The sequence below is a fragment of the Denticeps clupeoides genome, chromosome 6 (genome assembly GCF_900700375.1).
Source record: "Denticeps clupeoides chromosome 6, fDenClu1.1, whole genome shotgun sequence".
Classification (NCBI taxonomy): Eukaryota; Metazoa; Chordata; class Actinopteri; order Clupeiformes; family Denticipitidae; genus Denticeps; species Denticeps clupeoides.
In genome coordinates, this window is record NC_041712.1 from 10,582,068 (window position 1) to 10,595,489 (window position 13,422).

Genomic DNA, 13,422 nt, shown 5'->3' on the forward strand with positions numbered 1-13,422 from the left:
TTATAGTTATTACAATTAACATTTTGTCACTATGCATAGTTTGCATGGGATAAACAGCCATGTCTCCACACATTGTACTGTGTTTAATAGTGTGACATGTTTGGATTGTAAAGTAGGGCATGGTCATTGGTGTAGAGTGTGGAAAGAAGCAACACAACAGATCTCAGAATTGAAAGAAACTTGAACACTTTTGACATTAAACACGTATGAACACTTTTGCAGGCGCAGTGAAGAGTGGCATACATTAGAGATTAATAATCATGACATCCCTGCTCTTCCCGTCTGCGTTCCCCCCCTCTCCCTGTGTCTCATCTTCGTTTTTTCTCTCTCTCTGGTCCAACACACATGCGCACGTACACACAGCCAGAGCCCCAGCCTTGTTAATATTCTGTTGTTGTGCGCCCGCGTTTTATTCCACGCCCGTTCTCCATCTGCGGCGGCTGTTTTGTGTTCGCAGCTGTGTTTGATGGCGGAGGCCAGCCGCGGTGCTGGCGCTGATGGATCCCTGATTTACGCTGCTTAGTGCATAATGAACTCGCGCCCTGCCCAGCGTGGCGAGGCTCGGCCCGGACGGCAGCCGGCCCTCCTGCCCGCGGGCCCTCGCCAGGTAACGCCGCTCCAGCCCCCGGGGCCTGAGGGACGCAGGTGGCAGATCCCAGAACCCCAACCCCAACCTACCCAGACCACCGACCACCCCCTCCACCCAGACATGTCTTCTACGGTGCTTAACAGCCCAGAGAGAAAACAGATTCTCTGACAGCACCTTGATGTATGTCTCTCTCTCTCTCTAATGTATTCCACACCCAACGCCGGCCTGCCGAGGTCTGGAGCGGCGGCGGAAAGTGTGATTATTTGGATTGTCTTACATTTATTGCAAACATTGCATTTGCATAAACAGGCAAAATTATACCCTGCGCTTATAATAACGGTAGCGAGTTCCCCCGTGGTGTCAAGTGCGCGCCGTGACTGATGGCTCTCGTAAAGCAGATAAAAGGCACTTTTTAAATATCGCATCAGTCGGCAGCCGCATCTGCCCGGCCAGCGCCGCTCGTATGGTCTCACTCACTCACGGGTCCGTTTGATGGAAGCACCGGGCTAAATCGCAATTAAGGGGCAGGTGAATTGTGTGTGTGTGTGTGTGTGTGTGTGTGTGTGTGTGTGTGTGTGCTTGCGGGATTACCATTCGCGTCTCGTGCCTCGGCTCTTGACGCCGGCGCATGATGGATTGCGATCTTCGGCGCGTGGGAGACGCTGGAAAGAGCAGAATGTCTTACAGCGGGAGCCGCTGATAACTTCATGCAGACAAATAAAGACTGTCACATTTATTGATTTTTTTTTTTTTGTACCCCCCCCCCCCCCATTCTCTCCCCCCAAATTCTCCTTCTCCCTTTTTCTCTCTCTCTCTCTCTCTCTCTCTCTCTCTCCTGAGCATATGTATGTGTGTGTGTGTTTATACACATTTCAGACGCAAATATGACAGATATATATACAATGTAGCTGTGTGTGTGTGTGTGTGTGTGTGTGTGTGTGTGTGTGTGCCTTCACGTTGGCGTCGCGAGCAGCCCAAACAAGCGTGTAAATGTGAAAAGCATTTAGGTGCGCCTCTCTGGCGGGGGGGAGAGGGGGGAAACGCGCCCGAGGAAATTGACATTGTCTCGTAACGGAGCGGCGGGAGCCCGAGCATGACAGTACATAACGAGAAACGCAATTTATTCACAGGCACGGCGCCGCTCGGACAGCCAGATAATGAAACACGTAGGTCATTTGCGATGACTTAAACCTTCGGCGGCACGGCGAAATGCATGAAATATCGAGAGCATTACACGGCTGGCAGCGTCGCAGACCCCGTAACGGCGGGGGGATGATGTATGGCCGGCTGGCGGTCACACATAGGAAAGCAATTAGCAGCTGCGGAGGAAAAGCCCCCCCCCCTCCCCTTTCCACCCTTTCGTCAATAATTATTGGCATCTGAATATCAATTACACGCATGCCCACGCTGTAGGGCTACAGTAGCTGAGTTATGGGGATGGACTGATGGTTAAAGATTTTTTTTTTTTTTAATAAATACAAAATACTTAAACGGACAGCTTTGGAGAGGTGTTAACATGTCCAGAAGTCCGTCTGGAAGGCCGTGTTCGTTTTTCTTTGGTAACCTTGACAACAGTTTGATGTAGTCCACAAATGGAGTTTTGACCCAAACCTCCAAAAAAAAAACGAGCATTTATCATTGTGTGGTGAGGCTGAATTAGTACTAAGGCTTTCAACTTTTTTCCCTTCAAACCACCCGTATTGATTTGGGATAAGTGGTGCTTTTAAACCATCAATACTCCCGGGACCGCGATGTACCCAGGTCAGTGGCTTTTTGGTAGGGGGCCGCGGCGGATTTGCTCATTACTGTATGATGCTGAACGGTTTAGGTGAAAACGGAAGATCAGAAACCTTTAACCCCCCCCCCCCCCCCCCCCCCTGTCCTTCTGTGTTCCTCTCTCTGCAGGAGACCACCCGTTCGAGTGCGAGTTCTGCGGAAGCTGCTTCCGTGATGAGAGCACGTTGAAAGGCCACAAGCGTATACACACCGGGGAGAAACCCTATGAATGTAATGGCTGCGGCAAGAAGTTCAGCCTGAAGCACCAGCTGGAGACCCACTATCGTGTACACACAGGTACCGTATGGGGTCACAAGGTCACTATTATCTACATTTCAGTTGTTACAAAGTAAGCTTCATATGTTTCATTTATTATCGAACACTGGTTAATTTTTACATCACCTACCATTCGGATTTGGGAGCCAAATTAGTCAGACCTCTGATTTCAGCTGAAGGATCAGTCTTATTCAGTATAGTCAAGGGACCCCTACAAACATGGAGCTTGAACCCAAGGCTGAACCCAAGTTTTCTGTTCTTGTATAATGTTCAGTATAAGAGCTAGGATACCATATTGGTCCAAATATAATTCTTCTTCTCCTCAGTATAGGTCTGAAAAAGTGATTACATTTACAGCCTGAACAAACAATAGTAATAGTAGATGCCCCCAAATACGATATTTTGTACCGAGTCTCAATTAGTCTTGAATTCAGGATGGTCCCATATTCTGGTACGTGTGCCACACTTGGAACAGTGACCTGTCTCACCAATGAGCGCTCGCTGCTATGAGGAAACAGACACACAATCCTGACTTATTAACCATGTTGTATTACAAGGAACCCTGCAAAACTCCGCCTGAGACCATAATATGACTCAGGATCCAACGCAAGCCAACCTTACACTCTCATTTCCCGGTGCTGTTACCGCGGGCGCACAGCTCTGGCGAGGTTCCTCTGTAGAGGTGTTAGCGGACGGGGTCACCTGTCTGAGCGGAACAAGGCTTTTCCGCCGCTCCGGCAGCCTGTGCAGCCCCAGTCGGAGAGCTGGGTGAGCAATCGCTGCATTGATCTCCAGACACGTCTCCGAGGCGCTTTCCGGGGTGCTGTCAGACAGGAGATTAGGACAGCTTGCACAAACCGCACACACACACACACACACACACACACACACACAGGTGGACTTCTGTGCTTACTGCTGTGTAGGACTTCACTTTCAAAACACAGTAAAATAATTGGCCTGTGTGTGTGTGTGTGTGTGTGTGTGTGTGTGTGTGTGTGTGTTTCCAACCGAAGCCTTGGCAGTAAGCAGAGCAGGCCAGAGATAACAAGAGCAGTGACAAGCCCGCAGTCAAAGGCCAGAGCGTAGGAGCGGGAGCTGCCAGACGCGGCATCGACGTCGGCAGCCCTGCGCTGTCAATGGCCGATCGATACCGCGGCTCCATTTGCAATTCATTATTGCCCGGTTACCCGAGGCCACGCCGTTTACAGTGTGGTTAACCCGGGCTAACCGCACGTCACCGTGCCGCCATTATGCTGTCGTAACGAAGGGCTTCGTAATGGGCTCTTCGCATCCAGGGGGCTTTTTCCAGCCAGACCCTGACCAGGCTATGGTCAAGGTCAGTTCCATTGGTGAGCGCAAGGTCCAGTCACGTGACTGTATATATGCAAGAACAGGTTGGATGGCCGATTGATACCGCAGCTCCATTTGCAATTCATTATTGTCCGGTTACCCAAGGCCACGCTGTTTACAGTGTGGTAAACCCGACCAGACCCTGACCGGGCTAAGGTCAAGGTCAGTTCCATTGGTGAGCGCAAGGTCCAGTCTTTATATATGCAAGAACAGGTCGAGAAAAATAAAAAACAAAAGACATCTCAGCACGGGGCCTTGTTTTTCTCCGCAATGTGTATTTGTCCATCAGTGTTCCTCGTGACATTTGTAAAGGTCATTATTTGAATGTCTAATTTGCCACTGTCTGCTTTAATTCAGTAGACTGTGGCCCTGTGTGTTACTCGGCCCACATTATAAAGTCAGATAAATAATTAAACCCCGGCATAAACATAATTCCTGAATTCCTTCATTAGCTGTGAAGGTTTCTGTCCTGGCTTCTTGTTTCCACTGCACTTTTAAAAAATAGCAACTCAAAACAGGAACCAATTGCTTCTTTTTCATTAGGCCAGCGTAAAAATACAACAACCCTCTAGTCTTATCATCTTCCGAGATGATCTATCACTCATTTCCTCCTCCGTTGGTATTAAATTTACTGCTTTCTTCTGCATCAAAACTAAAATTACCGGAAAGGTAATTTTTGTTCCAGTGTTCTAAATCAACTCAGCTAATTAATAACCAGTTAGAACCACATACAATATCAGTTAATCACAAAACATAATCTCTGCACTGTAGCACGAGCCCCGTCTCGCTCAGCATTTCAGATATGGCCAATAAGGTGCCGTTTTTCTCTAGGTAATTTCTATATCCCATCTTTCTAGGTGCCTGCGTAGGGTATTTCTCACAGTGTGTCTGTAATAATATAAGAACAGCTTATATTAAATATAAAATCAGTCTGACTATTTTGTAGTAGTAACCTATGAATGCTAGGTTATTTATCTGGGTAACGTTATTTATCTGATAGATTGATCCCAAAGGGAAATCTTTTAAAGTATTTGACAAGTGAAATCTGAACTGAAAACTTTTATGTTCATCAAAATGTAATTCTCAGTTTTCATTCTCATACTTTTGAACTATTTTAATTCCTGATTGCACTGGACAAATTAACAGTGAGCACTGTTGATCTTTTTGGGTTAAGTTTGTACATAACTAGAACATTTGGTCTGAAAAGTGAAAAGAACCTGACGTTCTCACACTTCATGCTGTGAAAGAGCACAGTTAGTAGAAGTCCACGATCCTACAGGGTCTAAAAGCCCAATGTCTCCAGTGACATGATTGGCCTGTTCTGTGAGATGTTAGCGATGGTTTGGTTAAACCCCCCTTGTCGGCCCTACTGCTTCTCATTTAGCACAGAGGCTATAGAGCGAAGCTGAGAGAACCTGCTATTGCCAAGTTCCCTCTGAAAAGAAGTGTTCTGCTGACCTCATTTGCTTTGTTAGGAGGTCTATGGTCTTCACTCTCCCGATGAAGGAGATTGGCCATGATGGGGCCTGTTTTAAATAATTTTTTTCATACATAGTTTAAGTGCGTCTCATTTAGATTATTCAAAAACTTGTTGAAGAAATGTAAAACTGATCTTAGGTCAGATTTGATTTGGTGGTTGGGCCATGCAATGTTTATTTTTAGGCAAATTGTCAGAACAGTGTGACTTCCTTTTCGCGTGAGTCAGTAGGAATGATTTATATAGAGTAGCAGGAGGGTGAGTGAACATGATTGACAGTCAATGCTGTCACTGACATCGCCACCAATCAAATTTATTTATTTATTTATTTATTATATCCAGAAGATACTCTGCACGGGGAGGCCTTATTTAAACCAGGCATCGCCTTGTGGTGAGCTTGCACATATTCTCCCCTCCTAAATTAAGGGATTTTAACCTGTCAGTTCAGAGAATTAAGGTGACAAATTTTAGGGAATGCTGCACGGGTGACACCCTCGACCCAGCTTGTGCCTTTAGCCTTTTTGAGTGTGTTAAAGGAAATGAATTACCTGTAATGATGGTGTAGGGTGGGCTTCTGGTGCACAACATGCCGTCCTCACTCACCGCGGTCCCCCACCCCCACCTCGGGGGAACCGCCGCTCCTGTCGCCCGCAGGTGAGAAGCCATTCGAGTGCAAGCTGTGCCACCAGCGCTCGCGGGACTACTCGGCCATGATTAAACACCTGCGCACCCACAACGGCGCCTCGCCCTACCAGTGCACCATCTGCCTGGAGTACTGCCCCAGCCTGTCCGCCATGCAGAAGCACATGAAAGGCCACAAGCCCGAGGACATCCCCCCGGACTGGAGGATAGAGAAGACCTACCTGTACCTGTGCTACGTCTGAGGGCGTGGGTCCGGGAGAAGGGGCGCCGGGAAACGGGAAGATGGCAAGGAATCGACAGAAAAGGAAATGGGGGGTGGAATAAAAGAATAAATAATAATAATAATTTAACAGAGAGGTATGGAAACACCGTAAAGCATAATGATAGGGAAAGGAAGAAAGGAACGGAGGTTAAGGCAAAGTACGGGTGGCGAGAAGAAGACCCCTTTCAGTTTCAGTTTCTATTTTTAACTCATTGTTACATCCAGCATTATGTTCCACACTTGCGCAGTTCAACAAAACACATTACGGTGATCAGACGAGAACACACACACTTAACGCCTACTCAGTAACAGCCTATAATCATTTCTTTCTCTGGGACGTTGCCCTGGCCATGCTGGGCGTCCGTCCGGTCCTGGGAGTGGCACCCTCCAGCTGCGGACTGCTGTGGTGTGCTGGGTTCCCCCTTCTTCACTTCGTGGAGCTGATGTGTAATCCAAATGGCAGGCATGTCCTGCACAGAGCACTTAGTGTCCTGGAGCTGGAGGAGCGCCAGCCAAACAGCCCCGTTTATCTTCACGTTACACTTACATCAAGTCAGCTTCCCACAGAATATTCAACTACAGTGAGGAGTGCATTCAGCACTCGCTCCACACGTCCCCCACACGCGCTGGTGAAGAGAGAAACCCGTCGCGCCACTGCAGCGCAGACCAAAATGACTTGAGCTGCTGCGTGTGGCCTGGACACCAGCAGGACACTGTGACGTACCCACATATCCGACCGACTTTCTTTCTCCTCCCCTGGAAAGGAGTTGCAACGCTATCGCCAAGCTTTGCCTTGTCGATGAAAGAACGGATCGACTTTCTTTCTTTCTTTTTTTCCCCTTTGATTTGTCTATGTTTCCTGTTCCTGTTGATGTTCCTTGTTTGATCTCAGCACATTGTACTTGAATTACCTCGTTTTTTGTTAGTTTTTGTTTTTTGTGACCTCATGTGCTTGTGGTTTTAATTTTCTTTGTTGTTCTGGGTTTCGTACATTATTGTGCGCGTGCGGGTTCAATGCTGTGCGGGGGAGGTGTAAACAGTGTTGTGCGCTCAGAGATTAAGTGCCACAGTGAATAGAGGATTTTATTATTTTTACTTTTTTTTTTTTTTTTTTTTTTTTTCCGTTTTCATTTGCATGATTGTTACCAAATTTGGTATTTTTATTAACCCTGCTTTGTTGAAGAACTGGTGGGTTTGGTCATTGTTGTAAGCTACCTCTAAGTTTTGTTTTTTTTTCTTTTGTTGTTGTTTCAGCTTTTTTTTCCCTCTCATTTGCAAAAGCACATTTTGCGTGGGGTGTGTTTGCATTTTTTTTTTTTTTTTTTTTTTTTTGCATTATTGCAATGTCATCTCATGCTTTTTCTTACTTTTGTTTTTTTCTTGTTCATTATGGTGAGCAACGTTATATAAAGGGTAAAATTTTGATTCTTAGGAGAAAAATCTTTTTTCTGTTCTCAATGATCCCTGAGCCCTGACCCTATATGAGTGGAGTAAACATTTTGAAGCCTTAAGTTGGGGTAAGAGATGGTTTTGGAGGGATACACAGTGTAGAAGACAGTGTAGTACGTTCAAAGTTTAAACAAGCATTAAACTTGAAAATATGTGAATAGAGTTGTAGTTTTGTAATGTGAAGATTTAAAAGGAAAAAAATATGGTTCACAGACCATGAACCATCAAGAGCAGGTCAGAAATGCAGAAATGTGTGGTGCTTTGGACAATTGGGACCGTAAATGGTAATCGAAAAGATTAACAACAAAAAGAAGAAAAAAAAACCCACACACACTGGCTGAGTTTTCTTGATGGCCATGATCTTTGGAGCAAGAGCCAAAAGTGGCGATTTGATATATAAAATTGTGATATTTTTGTATTCAGTGTCGGTCCTTTTTCCATTCGTCGAGGATTCAGCAGGGCAAAAATTTATATTTTTTTTTATATGACATTTATTTGGCTTTGTTTTGTTCTCTCTGGTTTTTGAATCGTTTGCCTTGCTCCTCTTTGGTAACGTTGGATGTGTGTGTATGTATGTGTGTGTGTGTGTGTGTGTGTGTGTGTGTGAACATGTTGTGGTTAAGTGTTGCTTTCTGGATGTCACACATTGTAGGTGAAGGACTAAATCAGCCACAAAGTCATAGAGGAGTAGCAGGGGAAGAAAAAAAAAAAAACACAATATAAAGAAATTTTTTGTTTCCATAATGCCAAGAACAAGATATTCAATATTTTCAATCAATCGTGTTGCCAACATTTTTTCGCCGTTTATGAATATTTACTTGAAGTGACTAATAAGAAGGGATGGGAGGCACACTGGTAGATGAGTGCATATCTTGTGTCTTGCCATTGTATTCCTGAAAAACACTGTGAGTTGGGGGGCAGCGGTAGCCCCCTTGTGAGACGTAAATCATACGTGAGTAACTGTGAGAGACAGAAGGGTCTTTTTTTTTTTTTTTTTGTGTGTGTGTGTGTGTGTGTGTGTGTGTTTTGTTGTCTTTCTGTGAGGAAACAGACAGGCGTCTGGCCGAGTGACGTTACATTAAAGGTCACCTGTGAGAGACGACATAGTCACATTCTGGTATCAACACTCTCTAAATATTTTCTACTTTACTGTCCATGATGGAAAATGAGTGCGAGTGATAAATATTTTTTATTTTTCCATGTGAATGTATGTTTGTGACAACATTAGTGACAAATGCACTAATATGATGTAATTGAGAGAAAAATGCCACTCATCGCTGATATTATTGGGAAAGAAAAAAAAAAAGGTTGGCATTGATATAGTTCTTCCCTCAATGTTACTCTGATGTTTCTGTAAATCTTTGTGCCTAAATGAAATTGTTCAACAAAAATGTCCATCTGTATCTGCTTAGTTTCTGTATTTTCAGAAGAAAAAAATTAATGGTGTCTCAAGTGCTCCAGAGATGTCATGATGAGCAAGGTGCAACCTTTTTTGTGACAGTAGTGTAGCGTTGAACCGCTGCTGTAAAACTACAAAAAAAATTCTTCCTTTTTTCCATCTGCCACAGCACCACCTTTTTTCAGGAAAAGAGCAAAAAGACTTTCTTTTTTTTTTTTTTATTTCTTAAATGCTACTGAGATGGAAAGTGCTTCTGTTTAAAAGAAAATGTAAAAGTACTTTTGTTTAAAAAGATGATCAACATTCCTTATTATTAAAAAGAAAGAAAAACCATTGCATTTCCTTCAGTGAATGTTGGGTTTTGAAGGACCGTCGAGTGTCACTAGGTCTGGTACTTTACATTGCTAATGATTTCCCATCAGCAACAGGCTTGCTGATAAGATTTTGCAACATTCTCACAACCTTGGTCTTTTGGAAGGTTGTTAATATGGACTGGCTACCCACAAGGACACACTTTATTCGTCAAAATGTTCCGGATCTATTAAAAGGAAGGGGTGTAAAAAAAATAAAATAAAATAAAGTGTGTGTTCATGGCATCCCTGGAGCTGGCTCACTGTGGTTCAGTGTGATGTTTAGAAAAGTAGCCATTTCATGCCGTGTTGCCATGCATGTGCCATTTGAAGTCTAGACTAAACTGTTTCAGTAACAAAGCACCAAGACATTGTCTTTTTTTATATATATGATATTATATTAGCACTGAGGACCAACTGCCCTGTCGGACCAAGCATAACGAAGCTTTTTATGTAACAAAGCATTTTTGTCCGCTTTTACCCTCTCCTCCACCGTCTCTCCCGCTCTCTTTTCATCCCTTCGTTTTTTTTCTTCCTCATATTCTTCAGCTTTTCTGTTTTTTTTTTTTCTCATTGTGACAGCACAAGTGCCAGTCCAGTTGCTCTGTACTAAGAATATAGTGTTTTTATTATTATTTGAAATGTTATAGTTACGTCTACCTCAGCACCTAATCTTAGCCTAATCTTAGAAGGTGCCCAATTTTTTTTTTTTGTTTAAATTGTTCATTTGCATTAGAGCTTTGCAAAGGTCCTTTGTCTTTTCTGGCAACGTGCTGTTTTTGTAGCACCACTTTATGGCAATTTGTGCTACAGACATCAGCATATGTTTTCAGTTTTTTTTTTTTTTTTTTGTTTTGTTTTTCCCCCAAGTGTAGGATCAGACGCATCTCTTTGTAACATTTCAGTGTTCTCTGATGGAGTGTGGAAAAAAATAAAGAAATAAAAGATTTTATGCTGCAGGTTTTCTTCTCAATGTTGTCACTAAGTAAATTTTGTGCCTTCAATAGTGAAAAGATAATATTTTTTACATCCTACTAACAGTAGATTGTTTTGTAGTGATCATTTATTTGTATTTTTATTTATGAGTCTCTCAAAATATTGTTCAGTTGTATACATTTAAATCTGCAGTTAGAAAAAAAAAATAAAAAATGGACTTGAGTGTGTCTGACTCATCTCTCTTTATCCCACTAAAGGATAAAAATGGTGGTTTAATATTAAAAACAAATAAATAAATTAGTCGTAACATAAATTTCATCATAATGTGTGTGTGTGTGTCTGTGTTTTTCTGCTTTGCTTTTTTTTATGCTGCTTTCCATTCCAGAGAACCAGCAGCTTTTTCCTTCAAAGGCAGCCGGTAAGCAAAGCTAACAACCATGAAGAGTGTGGAAGGAGAGGTGGTGGAGCTGAGGACTCACCACGCTTTTCAACATTAAAAGGCTGCCGCTCTCTCTTCCTCACCATAAAGGTTCCTGGAAGGTACCCTTTGTTGAATGACTGGGTTTGAGGGCTCTAAAATACAAACAGCCACCGGATTGCAGGAGACCAGCATTTTATTGCATGTGTTAAAGTCTGCCACTTTTTCGTGCACCCAGTGTTTATTGGTGAAGTTTAGTGAAGCACTTAATAAATAAGTAATGCTTTTCCAATCAGTGGGCTGCATTTGACAACATTGACATCCACACCAGAGAGAGAAACTGCATATATTTTTCACCAAAAAAAGCTTTGATTTTTAATTTGCGACCACATCTCCAGATCAGCTCATGCTCATTCATAATAATATGCTTGTGCTGCAAAGGCACTTTGGGCTCAATTTCATGCATTTTTCACATTTACTCTGATTTGTGAAAGGAGCAGGAGATATTCGACAGAGGGGTGAAAACCAGAAATGTATGATTTATTAAAGGAAATTGACTAATGGTTCAGGACCTTGTGAATGTTTTTTTTTTTTTTCTATGGGGTGTATCTGTATTTGCTGTACAGGGAGCTGAAAGCCCAGCTTGCCACTGTAACCTGCCGCTCCCTGCTTCCCCGCTCATTTCAGGGGCTGTAAAATGTGTCATTAGCGATGCAGGGCCCGCACCATGGCTGTGACCGCTCTGATTAACATTTAGAGGGAAAGCGAAGTGAAACAAAAAAACGGCTGTGCTTTTGCGGTGGGAGAGAGAGATGGGACCGGCATACCAACCTGAGCTGCTCTGAGACGCTCTGTTTTTCCCCAATAGTCTCAGCGTAGGGCCGCTTCTTGTGTGAAGTGCATTATGGTTGCGATGCCCCAGGCCATGAGTTATATGTTTATGGGTCATGGCAACCAGGATATGAAAACACAAAGCAAACAAAAATTAAATCTTTCATGCATATGTTACATTACTTTTTACCACCCGTCTTTATGCCGTAGCCAGAGACGACATCAGGACAGAGAAATGTCTGCCTCTCCATACAGAATAAAATGAACTGATAAGTAAGGGATGGTTAAAAGCTTGATGAAGCTGGCAGAGGCTCATGCAAGTATGAACAATGTCAATCAAATGCCTTTAAATAAAAGTGGGTTGTCTGCCTCAATTTTTTAAAAATTTTATACAAATGGTATAGGCTCCTACATAGACCTACGTCTGAGCATAAAGTATCATGCGTACAACATAACCAATATGTATAGTATGTTTAATTACCAAGGTGTGCAATACCACTGTATACGTAATCACTACAGTGCAAATATTAATGTACACACCATTAGCAGTATACACTGTTATAATTGTAGTGTACATTCCAAAAATCACCAAGTTCATGAACTTTGCAGATGTAACTTTCATTTCGTCTTGTTGACGTGTCATTATGATGAGTAACACCTCTGAAAATACTGTATTTGCTACAGAGGTTCCAGCAAAATTACATTACACAGGAGGCTGTTTTGTTCCTGATATTGATATTATTTATTACTGACTGATCCATGGATAATACTGCAAACACACAGCAAGTGGGCATATTACGAAAAATAACAATACTGCATTTGAGCATGAGCATAACAGCAGTGCCACTAATTTGACAACCTATATTCACCTTAGACACAAATCTACTCATCATTTTTTTCTAAAATAAAAGAGTAACTCTGTTACTCTCTCATGCCAGTCGCCCGCTTTAAAATTCACTTTATGTACATACATATATATACACACACACACACACACACATATATATATATATCCCATAATCAGGAAGTCTTCTGCTGATTCCAGATTCACAGCGGTCTCTCCAGCTGCCCCCCTGCTGCATGGGCTGGTGTGCTTCTCCCCTCAGTGTCTGAGTCCTACTTTCATCTTCCCTCTGACTGAAGTGATTCCTATACCACAAACTTTCTGCTCTCATCTGAATGGAGGCGCGTGTGCTCCCTAAGGAAACCAGGAGAGAGAGAGAGAAGAGAAGAAAAAAAAAATCCAGACACTGTTTGTATCACCTTATAAACCACATCGTGGTGTCCTCTCCTTTTTCTTTCCTCTCTTTTCTGATAATTATTGTCATTAAGGAGATGGCATAGATGGCAATCTGGGCTCCCGGGGTCTTGGCAAGGATCATGTGATCCTCCCGCTGCTGTGAAACAGGCCTAGAGTGAAAGGGCTTTACCACTGAATAGGCTTTGTGTGGGAGCCAGGGGGTCCCATCTTTGGGTGCTCTTTGACCCAGATATGATCTAATGGATGGAGGGGAGCTGAGGCTGTGCCCGGGTGAATGGTGGACGCGCTCTTCCTCCAAATCCCTCTGATTGTGTTGCCAGCTAAGCCCTGCCTGTAGGCGTTAGCCAGCCCGACAGGGGTGACCACCGAGCAGGAAGATCAGCCATCAATAGGAGCCCTCCAACCT

At 43.5% G+C, this 13,422-nt stretch overlaps 1 protein-coding gene across 1 annotated transcript in view; it reads left to right on the top strand.

Annotated features, from left to right (window-relative positions):
- zbtb16a (zinc finger and BTB domain containing 16a) overlaps positions 1-7,446 on the top strand; it is a 95,239-nt gene extending 87,793 nt beyond the window's left edge. Inside the window, exons 6-7 of the mRNA XM_028983496.1 lie at positions 2,495-2,662; positions 6,123-7,446. Coding sequence (XP_028839329.1) covers positions 2,495-2,662; positions 6,123-6,352 — 398 coding nt within the window. The 3' untranslated portion in view covers positions 6,353-7,446. The remainder of the gene's footprint in view (positions 1-2,494; positions 2,663-6,122) is intronic.
- Positions 7,447-13,422: the final 5,976 nt, after the last annotated feature.